Genomic DNA, 19,906 nt, shown 5'->3' with positions numbered 1-19,906 from the left:
AGGACTGGTGCAATGGAGAGTTTTCTCAGTTTGAATTTGTATTTTGGTTTGACTGCAAACAAATAAGCTTGCCTGAGAAGCAATACAGCCTGAAGGAACTGCTGCTTGAATTTTTTTTAAAACCTCAAGAGGGAAGCAAAGAGATCTTTGAGTATATGTTGCAAAATCCTGATAAAGTCCTTCTGATTTTTGATGGTTTTAAAGGGTTGCATGATCATGAGAATTTTCCTCGTTGCTCAGGCAGCCAGCCTGAAAAGGATTTGTGCAGCATAAAGGAGCTGCTTTCAGGACTCATCCAAAAAAAGATACTCAATGGCTGTACTTTGTTATTTACAGCAAGACCAAAAGACAAACTGTACCAGTTCGTGTCCAAAGTGGATAAGACTATTGAAATTGTAGGATTTTCCCCTCAGCAGAGAGAATTGTACATAACCAAATACTTTGAAGAATCACTCTACTGTGATTGTGCACTGAAATTAATCAAAGGGTGTGAGTACTTGTTCAGTCATTGTTACAGTCCTCTTATGTGTAGATTTGTTTGTTTTCTCTGTGAGACAGTGCTTGAAATGGGAGAGAAAAATCTTCCTTCAACTCTTACAGAGCTCTTCCTGAAATTTTTTCAGCAAAAGATAATGTTTATGGAAACAGATGTTACCACCACAGAAAATCAAGAGAATCTTGCTACCCTAGCTCGTGTAGCCTGGTGTTTTGGAGAAAAGCACCAAAGTGCCATGAAAAGTGATCTTATTCCTTCTAAGGAAGTTAAAGAGTTTGCTCTGAAGTATGGGTTTTTCCTGCCCTTTGCATTCCCCAGACATTCAGATAGTGAAGAAGAGGAATTTGGGTGCACATTCTCTGATTTTGTCATTCAGAATTTCTTGTGTGCGCTTCACCTTTTGTTAGCAGAAGAGCTCAAGGATAAAAATCTAACAAAGTACCTGTCTTTTCTATCCAAGAAGAAAAAACCTTATAACTGGTTAGATTTAATGCCTCGATTTTTGGCTGGTTTGATGTTTCTCCAGGATGACCCCTCCTTCTGCTTTCTTTCAAATGAGGATGAAAAACAATCAACCAAGAAGCAGAAGACACTCTTGAAATACATTAGAAGGCTGCAGATTAATACTCTCTGTCCAGAGAGGTTGCTGGAGCTTTTATGTTGTGTTTATGAAACACAGAACAATTATCTCCTGCAGCATGTGGCCTTAAGACTCGAGCCAAGGTTGTCTTTTCTGGGCATAGCTCTTACACCACCTGATGTCCATGTACTGCACTCTATTTTGAAAAGGTCAAGAAAAGAGTTTTCCTTGGATTTGCAGAACAGCAGCATTGACATGCAAGGGCTGCAGGCCTTGGTCAGCCTGAGGAATGTGACATCGTTCAGGTTGGTCACTCTCTGTACCCCACAGCACTGTGTGTAGATGACACTTTCATGCAACAACAGCAGTCACATCTGTTGGTTTTGCATGTTTTGTCACTTCACAGGGCTTCCCTCAGTGACACAGTCAGGCTCTGGAAATCTTTAGAACAGACAAAAGACTACGAACTGCTGAAAGCGTCCACAGAGAAATTTGTTCTTGATCCCTTTAAGGCAAAGACAATGAAGGACATCAGTGACCTCTCCGACCTTGTAGAGATGCAGGAGAAGATGGTGAATTGGTAGGATCATTTATGATCAAAACTCCTCTTATACCAATTGATACCAATAGCAGTTTATGAAAACAGGGTTTCACCACCAGTGCTGGACAATGGAGTTGTCTGCTTGTCCAGAGGAGAAGTAACTAATGCAGTGCAAACTCCTGGGTCATCTCAGGGGGTTCTCCCACCCCCATGGGAGGTGGCTGTCATGGCAGGGATGAGCAATGACAGCACTGTGCAGAGCAGTCACCAAAACTGCCACTGAAAAAGCCAGCTGTCATTTCTCTCTAATCTCTGAGTATGCCCTCTTCCAATTGCTTTCAGTTACAGAACTTGGGCTGATTCTTTCTCCCTGTAGCACCTGGGCATAAATGAAAGCCTGTTTTGCACTGGTCCCAAATGGCCTGAGTCAGTCCTTTAGCCCAGGAGATAAAATCTTGTGTTACATGGCCTAGAAACCCGCATTTTAAAACATGCAGAAGTAAAATTTCGTTGTTTGTTTTGGGGTTTTTTTAAATGATGACTTCTATTTTAACATGGGTGGAGTATTTTGATTAAAATATAGACAAAATAGTTTTATGTTTGACAGAAAATAGTTGATTTAGAAAAATGTATTTTCAAGTTCTATTGGAAAAAGAGCAAACAATTGCACTATGAAAGGCAATTATTGGATTAGTCAGTTGAAGAAAGGTTGAAGGAGAAGTACTCTGAAGTTTCCTGGTTCCTCAGTTAACGCAACAGTGGTTTATTTTCTGTAAAAGTTTGCTAACAAATTGTTTTTAAAGCACTCTTTTGGCTGCTAAAATATTTATCATACTCTGATTCTACTGTGATTTATTTAGTGTGCAAGAAGCATCTGGTTGCACCAGCTATGAAATTCCTGCCATCAGAAACCTCAGAAAACTGGAATTTGCGTAAGTGCTGGACTTCTACTGATTGAGGTGCTCCTGTTTAAGGAGGAGCAGTCATGGGTGCTGGCCACAGCCATTGCACTGATGTACAGTCAGTTTAAAGCATTAAATAAACCCCATTTATTGCTATCTTGCTTTTCTCTAACTAGATTTTTTAACTTATGGCCAAAACTCAAAGAATATTATTTCTGGTTCCTGCAGCAATACAGATCAACAGGGCTCTACCATTTTTTTTTTGTTTTTGTTTTAGTACAAGTTACCTCCTGACCACAAGGTACTGATCTTGTGCCACAGGGCATAAAATATTTTGACTGTGATACAACTACCTGGGAAATATTTTTTCCCCCAGAAATGCTGAACTTTTCTATCTGAGTCTTCTGACGTAATTTTCTACCCTATCAGAGCTAAGGCCATGAGAGGATTACATCAGAAAATGCCTCCCAAATAAATTATTTAGCACCCTTTTCCTGGAAGATGGAAGGTTGACTTGGTAACACTACTTTAAAAGTGAGGTTTTAGTAACACTTTTTTTCCCCAAACTGTAAGCAGCCTCCAAGGCTATTCTATTGCTCAAAATATCCTGCCATAGCATGTGAATTCATTTGGGCAGAAACTGCAGCAGTGCAATGAAGAATTCTCATCAGGTGTTCTCACCTGTTTCCTGCTCTGTAAATCTAACCCAACCTGGGACAGCTATGCTTGGCCTCACTTCTGATTTTATGCTGCTTTCTCTTCTAATTTCCTCTTCCTATTTCCCTTTATTTAAATTTTTGTTTAAAATGCTAATCCTTTTAAATAACTGAACTTGTTCTGATACCAAAGAAACTCCATATAGGATATGAGAGACAAATGCTTGGAGCATGAATATCAAAGTGCAGTTTATGCTTTAAGCTGCAGTAAAATGTTGATCTTAAGTTAGACTGAATTGTTATTAGTTGGGGGGAAATAACTTTGTTTCCATTTCTCAGTTATACTGAGACAGATGTGTATTTCATCTCAAGATTATACTTACAGTCAAAAACCTGAAAAAGATAGAGAACAGAAATATAAGAATCTAAAACAAGTGAGATAAGTCTTGCAGAGAGGAACAAAAAGTGGCAAATGTATCAATGCTGCTGTGCAAGCTCTGTCCTGCCTGGCCTTAGCCTTGTTGGTCCTCATCTGGAGGCTTCACAGCAGAATTCCTTGGTGCAGGTGGTAGGGAATGGCTGCTTCTGAGGAGTGTAAACTAGCTTGTATTGGGGGCTGCAGGGAAAGAAATCAAAAATTCTTGAGTTTTGCTGCTTATGAGCCTGTGAAAAACCTGCTGCATGTCTGTATTTTCTTCCAGGCTGGGTCCAGCATGTGGCCTTCAAGGACTGCTAAAACTCGTGAAAATTCTTGCAGCATTTCCATCACTTCAGCATTTAGAGTGAGTTCTGCTAAAGATTAACTTTGCTAACATTTCTCCTCAGCAGCCCTTGATGATGGAGAAGCTCTTGTACCCAAGAAACATTTTATTTGCCAACAAGACTCCTTGTTTGATGACCAAACTGACCAGCAGGAACATTCCCAAACTGTAACAGCGCCCTAAAAGCTGACACTTCCCTGGAGACAGCTGGTGTTGGTTTGTGCAGAGCCCTGAGTCCCTTCCTGGGATGTTCCTGGGTGGGTAAAGGTTCAGTACAGAGCCCCTGGGGCCCCCTCTTCCTGCCCCACCACTGACAACTGCCTGCAGTCACTTCTGACTTCACTGGAGCTCCAGAACATCCATGACAAACCAACTCTCTCTTAGATTTGAGCTTCTTTGCACTAGAAACAGTGTAGCAGCAGTAGTCAGGGGTGTGCATGGCACCTGTGGGAAGGTTCCTGGGCTTTGGGAGGGCCTTTGGCCTTACACAGCCCATTGGCCATTTGTCTGTGTTGTAGCTGCCCAATATTTCAGGATAACAATAAAATATGAAATATATCCAATATATTCCAGCATTATCTGTCAGATTAGAATGGGATCCAGTATCTGAAATTCCAGTATCTGACTAGATATGAGGAAAACTTCATTTTTAATACTCCCTCTCTGGAGAAGGAGAGGTTTAGGCAAGGATTTACAGCCTCTGCTGGATTTTGTCAGTTCTGTATTTTTGTGTGCACAGGAAATCTCCTTTCAGCTTAGCTGGAACACAGCTATTTCATAACTATTTTAATAATCTTGCATATCAAAGGAAATGGGTCAAGGCATTCAACTAGTAAAAAAAAATTCTTATGCTTTAAATTTGGGCAGCAGAAAGCTGCTTATTAGAGAAGCTGTAATTTGTGTGATGCTTCATGCTGATTGAGGCTACTGCAGAGAAGCTTTTCAAGATAGATAGAATGGTCTCTGAGGTGAATGGACCACAAAAATTTAGATTAAAAGGGAAGCTAATTCTCTCTTTGTCATCACACAGCCTTGATGCTCTGAGTGAAAATGGCATAGGAGATGAAGGAGCAAAGAGTCTATCTGAAGTCTTTCCAATCTTGACATCACTGGAAACATTAAAGTAAGTGCATTAAAGCAACATTAAAGCAAGGTTAACAGTTCAGGGAAATTTTGAGAAGAAACAGATTAAACCTAGAGACTTAAGGGACTGTCTGTTAACAATTATGGGCAAAAGGATCCCATGGGCATGGAAGACCAATGAACCTGTGGAGATACTTAATCAGTACATTCATTAGACAAATAGATTAATCCTTCCTGACTTCTCTTCAAGGGCTCTATCTTGCCTTTTTCTCTGCATTTGGTGTAAACAGACTGTCCAAATTATATTTTTTAAAAATTGAAAATTAATTTCCCCCACATTGTAATAAATTATAATAAATGCGCTCAACTAACGAAGTGATCTCACTTACTGTAGTTTATCACAGAATAAAATAACAGACCTGGGTGCAGAGAGCCTCGCTGCAGCTCTCCCTTCCTTGTCTTCCTTAAAAACACTAAGGTGAGTAGTTGTATCCTGTTGTTTTGAAAACATACCTTGCTGTCTCTGTCAGAAACCACTGAACAGGGAACAAAGAGGTAACACTGTGCAGCAGCCAAGCTTTTCACTTCATTTTTGCATAAAGTCTTCAGAAAGAAGAGGAGAAGAAGTATGACAGACGTACAGGGGATATCTGGGAATAGAGCAAGGACTGGGCTGATGTTTAAATCCAGTCCATAATACTCACTTATGAATCATGCCCTGCACAGATGTGCACCACATCTGCTGCAAACCCAAAGCTGTCTGGTTTTGCTGATATGGGGACCATGGTCCATCCCACAGCACTGGGAAATCTGGCACAGGCCTGAGGGAAGCAGGAAATGCAAGGAACTCTGGTATGCAATTCTGGAGTAGTTTGGTAATGTGGAAATCTTTTGAATGCTGTACTCCAAATCTTTGAGCTTGATTTATTTGGCAGATTTTTCATTTGATCTGTGTGGACAGAAATGTTCTTATTATCCATAGAATAATAGAATCTAGACCTTTTTTGCTGTACCTGTGCTAGGTGAAGAAGGATGTGGCCATTTGCCTTACTTGCTACAGGAAATATGAATGTGTGTTTTAAATTTCAACTGCAAATAAGGATAAAATTAAAGTTAAGGTGTACTTACCATATTTGAAAACCCTTGATCTAATATCTGTGTACATTATCCATCATTCAGTTGTGACTCTTCTGGTTTGGTTTTCTGCAGCTTGTACAATAACAACATTTGTGATTTTGGAGCAGAAAATCTGGCAAAGGTTCTTCCTGCCATGACATCTTTAAGAGTGCTAGAGTGAGTATGAAATCTTTTGAGATGGCCCAGGAAAGCTTACTTCATTGGAGACTCAAAATACAAATGTTCCATGTTTGGTTTTGGAGGAGACAGAAACTGAGGAAGATTTTGGGAAAATTTCACAGGGGAAATGTGCTTCTGCAGAGTCCAGATAGTCAGTGATTGGAAAGGATTAAGGAACAGTTCACCATAAACCCAGAAATATTATTGTAAAAGTGGGAGAAAAGGCTCACAGGGGAGCTAGAAAATGACCTCAGGAACATGGAGAAAGGAATCCCTCAGATGAATTAACATAATGAAGTTCCCATTCAACCTTCTGAGTATATTATTACAGGTTTTTTGAATTGACAATCTGTTTTGGGGTTTTTCCTTTTTCTTTCTTACCCCATCTGCAGATTAACCTATATAGGATTTTTTATTTTGAATAAAATGTTTGATTACACCATTTGATTTGGATTAACAAAGTTGTTTTTATTCCTCAGTGTTCAGTATAACAAAATAACTGGTGTTGGAGCCCAGCAGCTGACTGACAGCCTACGACAATGTCCCCATATGAAGAACCTGGTGTAAGTCTCTTGACAAGCTGTTTGCTGTACCTTCATCCTGTAAAAGTGGGTTAGCAATCGTGCTAAAGCTGCCTTCTGGATTTGTCAGATTTAAAAGAGGCACAAACAAAGACATCAGCAAAATACAAAAGCAGAGATGTTAAAAAATGTTGTCTCTGGCTTCAGCTGCATTAATTCCCAGTGGTCCCAGGCAATCGAGCTTGTCTTGACTGAAACAGTTTCCACTGAGCCTGTCTTTGTTAATCTTCTACCCTCCCAGAGAACCAGACCTACTCTGTGCTGCCCACTTGTGTTTGAGGGATAAACAATGAGCAGCCATCATTAGAGGTTAAATAGACTGAAGCTGCCAGTACACTTTCAGAGGAAGGCAGTTTGATGGAAGGTTAAAAAACAGAGACAGGAGTGCAGTTGTGTAACCAGAGTCAGCAAGATTATGGAGCACTGAACTGCTTTTTTTTCTAAATCAAAATGCATTTTCCTTTGCTCCATAGCTTACATACTTTCATAGCATGACAGTCAAAAGGAAGGACAACTTAAAAAAAAAAAAAACACCAAAAACCAACCCAACAGCAACAACAACCAGAAAAAGGCACAAACACCAAGCAGACCAAAAGATGGTAAAACAAATTACACTTCTTAAAATCTCTTTCCTTTCTGAATTTGCCCCTACAGGATGTGGAATCCCACCATTCCCTATGGAGTTCTTGAACATCTTCACCAGCTGGACCCCAGGATCAGTGTGTAGATTCAGAGGATTCCATAAAGGTAACAAACTTTGGCTCCCTGAGAAAACCAGGTTGGTTTCTGTGGGAGCTGTTAATTCCAGGCTCACTGGCAGCAGGCACAGTAACAGCATCCATGTGTCCATGGGCAAGTTTGGAGATGGTGCCCTAGAATGGCACAGATCAGTGTCACATCAGGCCCCCTTTCCCTGCACTCACCTTGCACCCCCCTCCTCCCAGGTCCTGCCCTAGCAGACTGCAAGTGCTTTATTAAGAAAAATGGACCTCTAGAACTCCCAGTCCAGTTCAGTTCAGTGACTGGCAGCTGCCTTGCTTACCTTCTCTTCTTTTGGGGGGGAAGACTAAAGCTCTGTGTACTTCTCATGTTTAATAGATGAGTTCTGTACTCCTCAGAACTTGTTTTGTGTTGGTTTTTAGTAAGTCCTTTCACTTTTCCTTTGTTGAATACAAATCCTCAACAGCTGCTTGTCTGACTGTGCAGCTGTAGCTAGACTATACTCAAAGCAAAACACTCCCTCCTACATTCCTTGTTCTCAGTGTCATTGTGTGGTTTAGCCACTGGCAGCCACTTTTACTTCATTGCCTGCACAGTTTCAAGGATCCTTGAAGTAATTGCAGCAGTGAAGAATTGTGGTGCTCCTTACTAGCTTACAGTCAACTAAATCTTTGTCCTGTTGAACAACCCTACCTTCCTGAGAAAGGAGACACCAGGGATATGATCACTGTGAGGAAACCTGCATTAGCTCTGAGGATAAAGAGCAGCAGGAACTCTGGATCCTGTCTCCCAGCCTTGAACCATTCAGCATCCACCAGCCACTGTTGTGTGTTTACACAAATCATTAAATCTATGATTTTTGTAATTTTAATGGTGGTAATCTGACAGGTGTACATCTAATGTTCTGTTTTCATCATTTCACAGGTGTCATAAAGAAGAAGGGAGGGTGTCCTCTGTCCTTTCCTGTCTTCTTGCTGCTTTATGAATTGGTGTTCTCATGTTTGTTGCAAAAAATAACATTTCTAAGTGATGCTTAAATTGGATGAATTATAGAGTTTTAAAATGCTATTCAAAGACCCAGCAGTATTTCTACTTAAATAGTAAAAGTTAAGCAACATCAGAGATGAAAAGAGCTTTTGAATACTGTGACCACCATTAAAGGAGACCAGGAAGCACAAGGATATTGTAAGTATAAAATTCCATCAAGTTATCGAAGAGCAAACTGAAAGCTGCTCAACCTGCAACATCTGAAGCACTGACAGATCAAATCTGATTGTTTATTTCATGGTGCCAATGGTAACTGCCATCAAATTTGGTCTGATGATTTTGGACTTCCAAAGCTCAGTGTTACACATTTCACCTCTCTGTATGGACTGATTGGAAGCACTAGGGTGAGGAGCATAAAAAAGAGTCATCAGCCCTAGAAAATGTTCTGATAAGATTATCCACAAGATTCTAGAAGTTGCTATTTTCTTCGCTAGTAATCAGTGCTGCTTTAAGGGATAGAAACATATCTTCTATGACTTGTTACAGAATCCTTCAAAAAGATTTGGAAAAAAAAAGTAATGAGAAGAAAGAAATTGAAAGTGTAAAATGATGAAGTATTCTTCTAAAATTATTGCAGAAATCCAAATAGATAAAAATAGCCAGTTTATTGCACACAAATCCTCAAACAATCTTTGAAGGCTTTTACTTTGTCTCAAATGGAACTCTGAATTCATATACCTGGATTGGTGCTGCAGCTGGCAGCATAAATGTTTACAAGCACCAGTTTTATACTTGACAGTGGTATCACTACTGTGTGTGGTTTATGTGGCCTTCTGGCTCAGAGTTATAAGTAACCAGGCAATCAACAAAAGCACATCTCAAAGTACTATCATGTCTGTGCTGCTGGTCTCAGTCATATGTAGCCCAAATATTCATCCTGCTGACTGCAACAGCAAACCATTTGTCTCTTTTATGCTTTTATTTCTGCTCTGTGAACATGAAGAGAACTTAAAATTCTGCAGAGGCAATTGTCAGGTCATGAACATCATTCTGGTTTCCTATTCAGATACAGTCTGAGACAGAACAACAAAAAGGGATGGAAAAAGCTAGGAATGCTCAAAATGCTACAAATTGGGAAGTCTTCACTTCACAGTTAGCTCAGGGTTAGTTCAACAACCTCTTTGAAATCTCTTCTGCTAGGAAGCACTGACAATACTGACCCAAGTATCTGTGCAAACTAGAATCTCTCAACTAACCTCTCAAATACTCTGTTTCTTGGTCTTTAAAAATGCACAGATTTAAACAGTTCAAAATCACAACATTCATTTTCTTTCCAGCAAGTTCTACTCCTCTGCTTAAGTTTCAGTGCCTGTAGAATCTTGACAGCAGGGATGTGGACAAATTAGAGAGTGGACAAATTAAAGAAAGAAGGGAGAAAGGAAGATCTGAGAAAGGAAGAAGCAGGGAATCAGACATAAGGTGTAGAGGAACAGAGAGCAAGGAGGAAAAACCCTGTGGAGAATATGATTGTAATTAGAATGTGGTATTCTTCTTAACTATCTGCATGGTTCTTCTCTGTAGCCAAACTCTAGCCAGAGCCATGGATAAAAATCTTATTTATCTTCTCCTCTTGGAGCTGCTTGAATGGGAGGTAGTTTGAGCCAAATGTGGTATGATATTCCCATCAGCCTGTGGCACTCCAGCCATGCACATCCTTGTCTTGACCTCTCCTAGCTAAGCTTTGGATGACAAATGCCCTTTAGGGATATATTCTGCAGCTGCACTTTACCACGACTGAGTCTGAGAATGTGCTAAGTATTCCACAGGCAGCTGAATGCTACAGGATGCTGTCTGGACTACTAAAATCATGTTGGGTGTACTGCTGTTCTCTGAGTTAGTGGGAATGTATGTTTATAATGTACAGGTTGTAAATTTTGATACAGTGTTTTGTTGTCTTTACACATCTTTTTTAAAGTATTAATAAAAGTAAGTATTCTGTTTAACAGTACTTTCTAGTACCCATTGAAATTTTGATTTTTCTCTTGGAAACACTATGAAACCACACAGCAACTGCTGGCTTCTGCCACAGTAACAGGGATTTGGGGCTTTGTATTGCAGGCTAATGGAAAGCACTGTGTATGAGGGAGACAAATTGGACAGAACAGTTCAGTGGGCTGGAAATGGAGAAATAATTCTTTCTTAACAGGAACAAGTTCTTGCAATTCCAACTGACAGATTTTAAGTTCAGGATTAGGAGATACAAATGTGCTGACTGAAGCCACCTGCTAATAAAAGCAAAAAGAGGTTTTCATCCTTTCTCAATCTTTGCAGTTAAAAGTTCTAAACTTAATCTGGGTTGCAAGTCTGGATATTCTTATGGCACTGAGCTCCTCCAAAATGTTTTTGTCAAATGAGTGCCTTGTGTATAGAAACTGAATTCACTGGCTACCTTCTAAGAAGCTGTTGTGATCAAATCTCTATTCTAAAAAAATCTTCTAGAATGAGAAAAATGCTGGTCTCTTTATGTCCATCTCTTTTTGTTGTCAAAGGAGCCTTGCTAAAATGCCAAGGATTGTGTTACCATGGTAGTCAGAGCCAATAACACTCTCCCCATCCTTTAAATGCATGAAGCTGAGCTGTTCTGAGAGATCAGGAATCTTGGTCTAAGATTCAGAATCTCCAAAGTGACTGACTCAGGGAAATTTGTATTGTTTTATTGTGCACTGTGTGGCACAAACCCACTGCAGAGAATTTATTACAAACTCCTAGGTACTGCAGTAAGTACCAAAAGTGACAAACTGAACCATGTTCTTAAAAAGGCATTTGTGGGACCCTGAAAAACTAGTGAAGCCTCCTCTATGAACACTATGAATTAATAATTACAGAGGCAGCTGGAATGCCCCCTGCATTAGCAAAATTCAGCCTTTACTGTGTTACTACCAAATGGGCTTGACAAGTTTGTAAACCTGGTTATTCTTTCCATAGGTACCTAAATGGGGACTTGTCTTCCCTACATGTATCTTTATGTGTTAGAATATTGTGCCTTAAGTGACTTTATTTCTGAATTGCTGTCCAGGGACTGTGTGGAACAAAACACTTGTCAGTGTTTAAAGGTCCTGAACTGCATCTGATGAAACCTATCTTGGAGAAATGCTATTTGGTTCGGTGTCAGTGCTTCCCCTCCTGCAGGAGCAGCTGAAAATTGCATTTGGAGCACAGAATTTTGGGAACTGGGAGATAATTTCTACTGCCTAGGAGCTAAAATGTGCTATTGGAATGCAACACACCGGGAGTATCAGGATACACAAGTTTGTCATTGTTTCATGGGGGATCTAAGCCATCATCCTCTTGTTCCTCATACTGGCTGAAAAGAGACTCCTGACACCATCTGTCTGCAGCAGGGAGCCCACGCTGGGAGCAGATGGCAGACACAGACTGCAGAGGACAGGCATCATGCAGAGAGTGTCAGCAGAATTGTTTTCAATTCTGCTTTGTCCAAAATGTTCTTGATACATCAACTCAATTTAAAAATATCATAGTTACAAAAACCAGACTTTTCTAAAAAGTATAATGACAATAAATCAAAACCAGTCTAATGCCTGCCCTAATAACATGTGGGTTACCCCCCCTTCCCCACACACAGTGCCTGATGTTTCAGTTCAGGCCTGATTTTTTAAGTAGCTGTTCATGAGAAGGATTTCCTATCTGCTGGCCATCTCAGCAATCTGGAACTACTTGCAGGTACCTACAGGAAAACTAGAATTTCCTTGAAAGCATATTTCAATTATTTTCTTTTCAAACTGAAGAACAACTCCAACACAACTGCTTCATTTTTCATGGAAAAGGTCAGTCTTTATTGTATTGCTTTCACATCTGTACATAGGAACGTGAGCTAAACAATCTGCAAAGAATCCTGTGTTAAATAATGAATCCACCTGACTTATATAAAATTCACTCTCTGATCTATTTCAAAACTCTCTTTTTAAATAAAATATCTTACTAGCACAGTTCTTGCCATTATACTCCCTGAACAGAACCTCCTTCAGTCACTCCTGCATATTTTCCCCTGAGAAAGCACTGCTTTTGAACTACTGGCTGGTAGAATTTTCAACATGTGATTGTAAAACTCGCTTAAGCTATATGTAGAGTGTGTCCATTTGGGTGACATGGTATTCATTCAAAAGTATCAAATCTGGGTAACATCTTGATTTTCTGTTACAATGGAACATAGTTTATCTTTTTTTTTCATATAGTCCATCCCAGAATTACCCATGGAAGCCCAGTATGGTGCATGAATCACTGCAGTAAGTGCATACACAAGAGGCAAAGACCCTGAAGAGAAGTCACAACTGACAAGGTCTGATGACAACTCTTCTTCTGGTTCTCTTGTTCTTATTTTCATCTCTATGTTTCAGAGTACAGTTTCTTTCCAGGACTTGATCCATTGGCCTGGTCATAATCCATTTCAGGTGTTTAATGAATCTGTTTAAAAGAAAACACATAAATACAGAGTAACCCTCCATACCTAAAATGAACAGAAAAGTCACTGAGTATGTGACATACAGCACCATGTTGATGACTTATTAGAAAAAAAATTAAAAATCAAACCCTTTTGTGACTCTAGGTAATAATTCTTTGAGAAGTAAAGACCTGCACAACCTTTCAGAAAAATCAGTGTCACAGTCTCTGTTCATGTCAGGGCACACCAGTCCTTAGGAATTTTAACAGAGCCATGAAGATACCAGTGTGAGTAGCATGAGAGTAAGAACCACAGTGCATCACATCAATTACTAGGGGTTGTTCTTAAGAGTAAAAACAACTGTGACATACAGTGGCATAACCTATTTCATCCAGATTTGGTGTCATTAGACCTACTAATTAAAGCTGGTGTTTGAACTGGCTACATTATCTTGACTAGATGCTGTTCATTAGAGTGTTTTTATTGTTTGGATCATGGTGTTAATTAAGTATTGCCTACAATTGATGTAGTCTCTGATTTTGGTCACTTTCTTTTCTACTTCAGAGTTGCATTGTTCCAACTATTTTGGATCCACTGGTAAGTAGTTACAGAACTAAAGAACATTTTGGGGTAACTTCTTGGTCCTAGTGCCAAGAATAAATTACTGTTATATTGCTTTATCCCAATTTATCTAATTTGCCTTGACTGACTCAAAGTATCCCACTGCTATTAGGAGGTGATTGTTTACAATCATCAGGGGTAAATGCAAGGCTGAGAAGATTCCTTTAAGTAGAACCAGAGCTGTGGATTACAAAGGTGCTGGGCACTAGTGGCAGAATTCATCTGGTCTTGTGATTTTAGAGAAGGCTAATTAGTGTAGTGTAGAATGGTGCAGCTCTGAGAGGGGGCTGGCATGAGCCTGTGCTGAGCAGGAGTTGAGGTACAGAGGACCATGAGCAGGTCCCCTGGCTGCCTGCAGCTCAGGACATTCCTGTGTTGTGTGCAGCAAGTCTCTGAGTGGACAGCTCCTCCCTCCTTCCCCTTTCTGGGCCTGAATGAAGAATGAAATCTGATGTCACACATTCTGCATGAGCTTGGACAGACACAGCAACACTGTCATTAACACAGGTGTTACAGGAGGCCAAAAGCAAACAGGTTGATACAGGACTGGGGAAAGGTTCTTTTATAGATTGAAAGCAGATTAAAAGATTGGAAGCAAAGAATAAAACTTGGTAGGAAAGAACTTAGTAGCAGAGTATACCAGGGACCAATTTTTATTCATCACCATTACTGACTCAAAGAACAGGATGAATAGAGAAATCTTCCAGACTGCAGAAAATAAGCTCTTTCAAGTATTCAGATCATGTACTGATATGAAGGAAATCCAGAGGGATTTCATAACACAGAGTGGGCAAAGGGTGGTGGGTTTGGAAAGCATTTGCTAAAGGGCTGGGCAGCAATGTGCCATCCAGCATCCTGCATTCTGCCTTGGAAAGAACAGAGAGCAGCCTGCAGATTTTGGTCAGGGACATGAGCTCTCCCAGAGGTGAACACAGGGCTGTGAGATCGTGGTCTGACTCATCACAACACTTCCATGTTCCTGTGTGCCACTTACTGCAGATACTGGGTCAGAAACAAGAAGCACTTTTGTGTCCAGTGAGGCATTTCTGTCAAATGTCTGTCAGCTACAGTACCTGCTAACAGAACACACTGCTCAAAATCCTTTCTCTCAAAATGAGGACATGAAAAGGGGGAACAGCAGCTCTACCAGGTTACTCATTTCATGTTTATCTGATTGCTTTCCGAGTGGAACTAAAAACTGATCTAGAGCACACAGTGCAGTGTGGTTGTTAGTATTCTGCACTGTAGATCAGATTCTAGGCTGACTTAAAAATAGCCCGGCAAAATGTATTGGGCCTCCAAAGCAAAGGGTAAAGCTGTCTAATGGTAGTTCCAAACACTGCTGTAGGGCTGCTATTCCAAGACTGTAATTTGTTGTGGCAGATATTAAATGGGGTGTAAATTATACAATTGGCCAGGATATTCAATCCTGCCTTTCTAATTTTCAGATTAGAAATCTGTCCCTCAAATGTCATGAGAACCTATTTTTAACAGAAAACTTCAAAAATTTCAGAAAACTGGAAAATGGAGAGGTAGAAAATATTTTAAAATATTTTTTACATCTCAGAACTAGAACTTTCAATAGCCTAGAACATACCTGCAAGCACTGAACAGTGTGGCTGTAGGATGACTCTAGCATTAACAGCTCAGTCACGATACCTTTGTTAATTCTGCCTTTGAAGTTACTGTTCCTCACAATGCAGGCTGGAGCTAAGGACACATGGTGTGACTGTTTCACATCCTGACACTGTCTGCTTTCTGTTTCCTCACTTTCTGCAGCAGTGTTTCAGCTCTTGTGGCCTATTTAGGCTCCACTGCCTGAGCAACCCTTGGGTCCTTCTTTCTGGCCCTACAAAAGAGTATTTAGCCTTAAGTCTGTGAACTGACCTGGAGGTTCCCCAGCAATCCATCACTCAGTGCACATCATCATTTTCCATTATATCATTGTACAATTATACCATACATGGCTCCTATTTGTCTTTGGCCTTCTCATCATTTATATTAGACACATGCTTGTGTCTTCAGAGAGCATCATTCAAACTATTCAGCTATTTTTTCTTTCCTAATCTGTAGCCAAAGTAATAAAATTCAATTGTGAAAAGAAAGATAGTCAGACAGTTTCCCTGAGCAACTGGAAAGATTTAGCAACTTGTGCATATTTAATCCTTTGGGATAGTTGTACTCCTTATAAGCTAGGATCATTATGAGGGGCAAATGCGAGGAGTTAGAGACTAAATGTCTCTAAACAAATTATTCTTTTCTTCTATTTTAGGATTTATAGTTATTAGCTGAACTATAGTGTCACTTTGTCCCTCCTCCAGAGGAGGGAGAATTAAATTGGATGAACATGAAGAATTAAATTGGATTTGTTTCTTAATTCCTTTGACAGCTTAAAAGTAATAATTGGCTATTGCCACCTCTTGAAGCAAGTTTATTACAGAAAGCTTGATTTTTATGGGAAAGAACCACAGACTGTTAAAAAATTATTCTTTAAAGTTACTTGTGGCCGAGGCTTTTAATCCATGCAATACTCAGGCCTAAACTATGTTTATCAAAAATTGAACGTCTCTCTAATTTCTGTGCCTCATTTTAATTCACATTATTAACAGCACCATTTGGAAACGAAAAATCTGCTTACTCTCTTGACATTATATAAATAAATGTATTTGGTACATAATCATTTAGAACTGTCCATGGCTGTGGTTAATGAGTCTGTATGGACAGCTGAACAATTAACCTTGATTTTGTCTTCCCTCCATCTAGAATGGAATTCCTGTTAAGTACACATTTCTTTAAAGCAGAGCTGTCAGGTGAGTTTGAACGCTGGACTTCTATTAATTTTTGTAACAGCTAAAAATTCAAAACATGGTTCTAAAAATCAGAGCAATTGCTCTTAATCCTGATGCTACTGTAACTCATAAAACAGCCAACTGATCTGTATCATGGAGTCAACAAATCACCTTGGTGATCTCTACCAAAAGGGGAAAAACTGTGAAAAATGGCAAGGTAAATTAAGTAACAAACCACTCTGCTCATTATTTTTAATATTTAAAGTCTGAAAAGACAGAAGTCAGGAAGTAGAATCTGATACATTTAAATGTATCCTGTCAGTGCTAGTGACATCATTCTTCTGATCTGTCCTTTGCAGGACATCTCTGCTTCAGAACAGAGGCACAGGGGGTGGCTGTCTCACAGACCCTGAGCCTGCAGTTCTAATTGGCACTATATTGATGAGCTGGAGAGTTAAGCTATGTGGGTTTTTTTTGATTCAGAATTTAGATGCTGGCACTCATTGGAGTGCTGAGTCACAGGTTTTTGAGTGCTGGATTCTGCTCACTGAAGATATTCATCATAATTCATCTTTTGAAAAAATACAGGTAAAGCATGTACTGCAAGATTACATAAATTTAGTCTTCTTATTCAGTTTTCATTATTGATTACTTTTGCCCATTTCCTTTCTGATGAGTCACATCTGATTTTATAGAAGTATGAGAATGGTCATATGACCTTATTCCAGGGGCTTCAAATACATAGTAAATAACCTGGCACACTCACACAAAAAGAGTAGATGACACAAACAAGCTCAATTCTGTTCAGTTTGCACAGATTAATTTCTTCATTTGAATAAGCCAGGAAACATTTTTCAGCTGCTTACTTATCTGTCTGCCTTCAATCTCTGCCACTAATTTTGCTCAGGAACTTGAACATCATTTTGCTTCTATTGAGTTTATTCAAGTGAGGGGTTTGCTGCCAGAGAGCACAGAGCTGTTCTGATCCATGTGTTCTTTTATTTTTACATCTAAATCAGCCTTTCCTCACACTGCAGAAAGGTCTCCTGGGATTTGCCCCCTCTGTTTTCCTGGCACACGTCACTCACGCAGGGTGCGAGGCACCGAGGACGCTGCAAGGTTTCAGCTCAGGATAATCACAGCTCTCTGGCTGTTCTCAGAAATCAATGGTGAGTCACATCAAGAACCCTGCTCTTTAATGCAAAGAGTAGGCCTACGTATTCTTCATCACTGCAGGCAAAACAGACCCATTCTTCCTGCAGTGTCTTGTGAATCCTCAGCACTTCTGGGTGCAAGGGAAACCTTCCTGGGCCAGGAGGGCAGGGGTTAACACTCACACAGAACTCGGGTCACTGCAGGCAAGGCACCACAAGAATCTAAATCTTCCCTTTCAGGGCCTTAGTGCTACTCCCAAACCAGAAAACACAGCTCCAAATTAGGGCCCTCTTCTGCCTGCTTTGCTGCTACAGAACTGCTGAGGAGGAATGGCACAGAGCAGTGAAGAAACCTGTAAGAGGATATGAACTCAAATCCCTCATCATGGTGGTAACACTGTGTCTTTGCCTGGTAGCTAAATAATTATGCAATTTGTGGCCTGGTTGCTATGTCTGTAAGTATAATTAAATATATAAATAGATGAAACACAGTAAATTTTTTGCTGCCTAAGAAGTGATCAAACTTTTGGGATTTGTGATTTGATTCTCAGTGGCAACCACCATCTACTGTGACAGCTTCCAAAAGCTGAAAGGTCAAGGGTGGAGCTGGTACCTGTGCAGAGCTCCATGAGCTCTTGGTGGGTAAAAGTAGAGCCTTACTTCTGAGCTCTGAGAAAACCTCTGCATTTTGATTTCTGCATATGGAGGGGTTTATAGTTAGAATATCAAGAAGTTTCCAGAGCTGCTTGTCTTATTAATAAGAAAGAAAATTTTAAGAAGCCAAATAATCCACATGGAACTGAATGTGCTCATAACAAATATTATTTGTATAGTAGGAATTTTTTTTTCCCACTGAGGAAAATTGTGTCTGATGCTCTCCTTGGGTCTTCCTGAAAACTAGACACAACTAATCAAAACAAAAAGTTATTTAAAAAATAGACAGAAGAAAAAGTTATTTTAAAAAAGTATTTTTAATCCCTCTACTAAATAGCATTGGAGCACTAAGACTTGGGAGTTTAGGGAAAGGTATTTTGGGGAAGAAAATTGGATAGAGTTTTTAGCACCAAAGATTTTGCTTGAATTACCATTAATTTTTAGGAATTTCTTTCCTGGAATACAGAGCATGTGTATTATTTGTCCAGCTGAAGAAGGAGACAACCACAAAAATAGTCAATGGTGTTCTGGGGTGAATAGTCAATGGAGAGGATTGTTCTGCTCCACACTTTCTATTCTAGCAGAAGTGATTCTCATCCAGTTGCTTGGGATGGACCACCAAATGTAGGCATAGACACTTCCATTTGCAGTGACTATATGCAGTGAGATTTCTTCAGTAGCAACAAAATCTGTTCATTCCCTCGTTAGGCTCCCACATGCCTTTGGCCAAGCCTTGTTCAGCTGTGTTTGTGCAATCAATGTTACTCCAACACCAAAAATGTCCAATTTTTCCTTCTAAATTACTGACCAAAATCAGCTAATATTACTTTAAACAGAATCTGACTATAAATATTCAGGAGATAATTTTAAGCTATATGAGGACAGAACTACAGGAAAGGTTTGTTTGGGTTTGTTAAACTAGAAGACTGGTTGAAATAGTTTGATATTAACTGGTATTTGTGTAGTGTGGTCACCGAGTTCATACTTGTAACCTTATAACTGAATTTCCTATTTCCATCATTTCAAACAGAAAAATAAAGATATCCTGAACTGGTTTTCAGATTTACAGACAATATTTTGCTAAAAAAATCTGCTGGCAGATTTGCTAACACATTTTAATTTAAACTGTGAATGTTTTCATTAACATACATTTGGCACAGAAAGTCCTAGCTAGAAATAGTGATTTTTCTTCCCAAATGCATTTCAGTGTTTTAAAATGCTAAATCCTTACATTTCCAGAGTTTTAGAATCCCTAAAAACTACAAAAAAAAAAAAAAAAAAACTGAACAAGCAAAACCCTCGTGCTACAATTAAAATGGTGAGCTGGGTAGTTTGTCATTATCCAAGAGAGTGGTTTTAAAGAGCAGCAAATTAAGACGTATTTCTGGCTCGAGGAAGGTCTCTGAATTGTAATAAATATTAACCAGGATGCTCGTTTCGATTCAGGGCTGCTTTCAGGACCGGATCAGCAAAGTTACTGCCCGGCTGTACAGGCAGCCCCCCCTGCAGAGCTGCAGTGGCTCGGAGGATGAGTCCCGGGGAGAGGGGTCGCTGTCCCCGGGCGCTGCCGGGCGGGGGAAGCGCCGGGGGCGGCCCCGGTGCGTTGCCCGCAGCGCTCGCCCGTGC

The 19,906-nt window shown here is 39.9% G+C and overlaps 1 protein-coding gene across 1 annotated transcript in view; it reads left to right on the top strand.

Moving 5' to 3' along the window:
• The window catches only part of CIITA (class II major histocompatibility complex transactivator), a 19,224-nt gene extending 11,601 nt beyond the window's left edge, over positions 1 to 7,623 (top strand). Inside the window, exons 11-19 of the mRNA XM_031056539.1 lie at positions 1 to 1,381; positions 1,483 to 1,656; positions 2,478 to 2,549; positions 3,877 to 3,957; positions 4,967 to 5,059; positions 5,414 to 5,497; positions 6,229 to 6,312; positions 6,795 to 6,878; positions 7,551 to 7,623. The exon at positions 1 to 1,381 is cut by the window's left edge and continues 318 nt beyond it. Of these exons, the coding sequence (XP_030912399.1) occupies positions 1 to 1,381; positions 1,483 to 1,656; positions 2,478 to 2,549; positions 3,877 to 3,957; positions 4,967 to 5,059; positions 5,414 to 5,497; positions 6,229 to 6,312; positions 6,795 to 6,878; positions 7,551 to 7,623 (2,126 nt within the window). The remainder of the gene's footprint in view (positions 1,382 to 1,482; positions 1,657 to 2,477; positions 2,550 to 3,876; positions 3,958 to 4,966; positions 5,060 to 5,413; positions 5,498 to 6,228; positions 6,313 to 6,794; positions 6,879 to 7,550) is intronic.
• The last annotated feature ends 12,283 nt before the right edge of the window (positions 7,624 to 19,906 follow it).

The sequence above is a fragment of the Geospiza fortis genome, unplaced genomic scaffold, assembly GCF_000277835.1.
Source record: "Geospiza fortis unplaced genomic scaffold, GeoFor_1.0 scaffold237, whole genome shotgun sequence".
Classification (NCBI taxonomy): domain Eukaryota; kingdom Metazoa; phylum Chordata; class Aves; order Passeriformes; family Thraupidae; genus Geospiza; species Geospiza fortis.
Note: the sequence above shows the minus strand (reverse complement) of the source record. Positions and strands in the feature narration are given on the sequence as shown.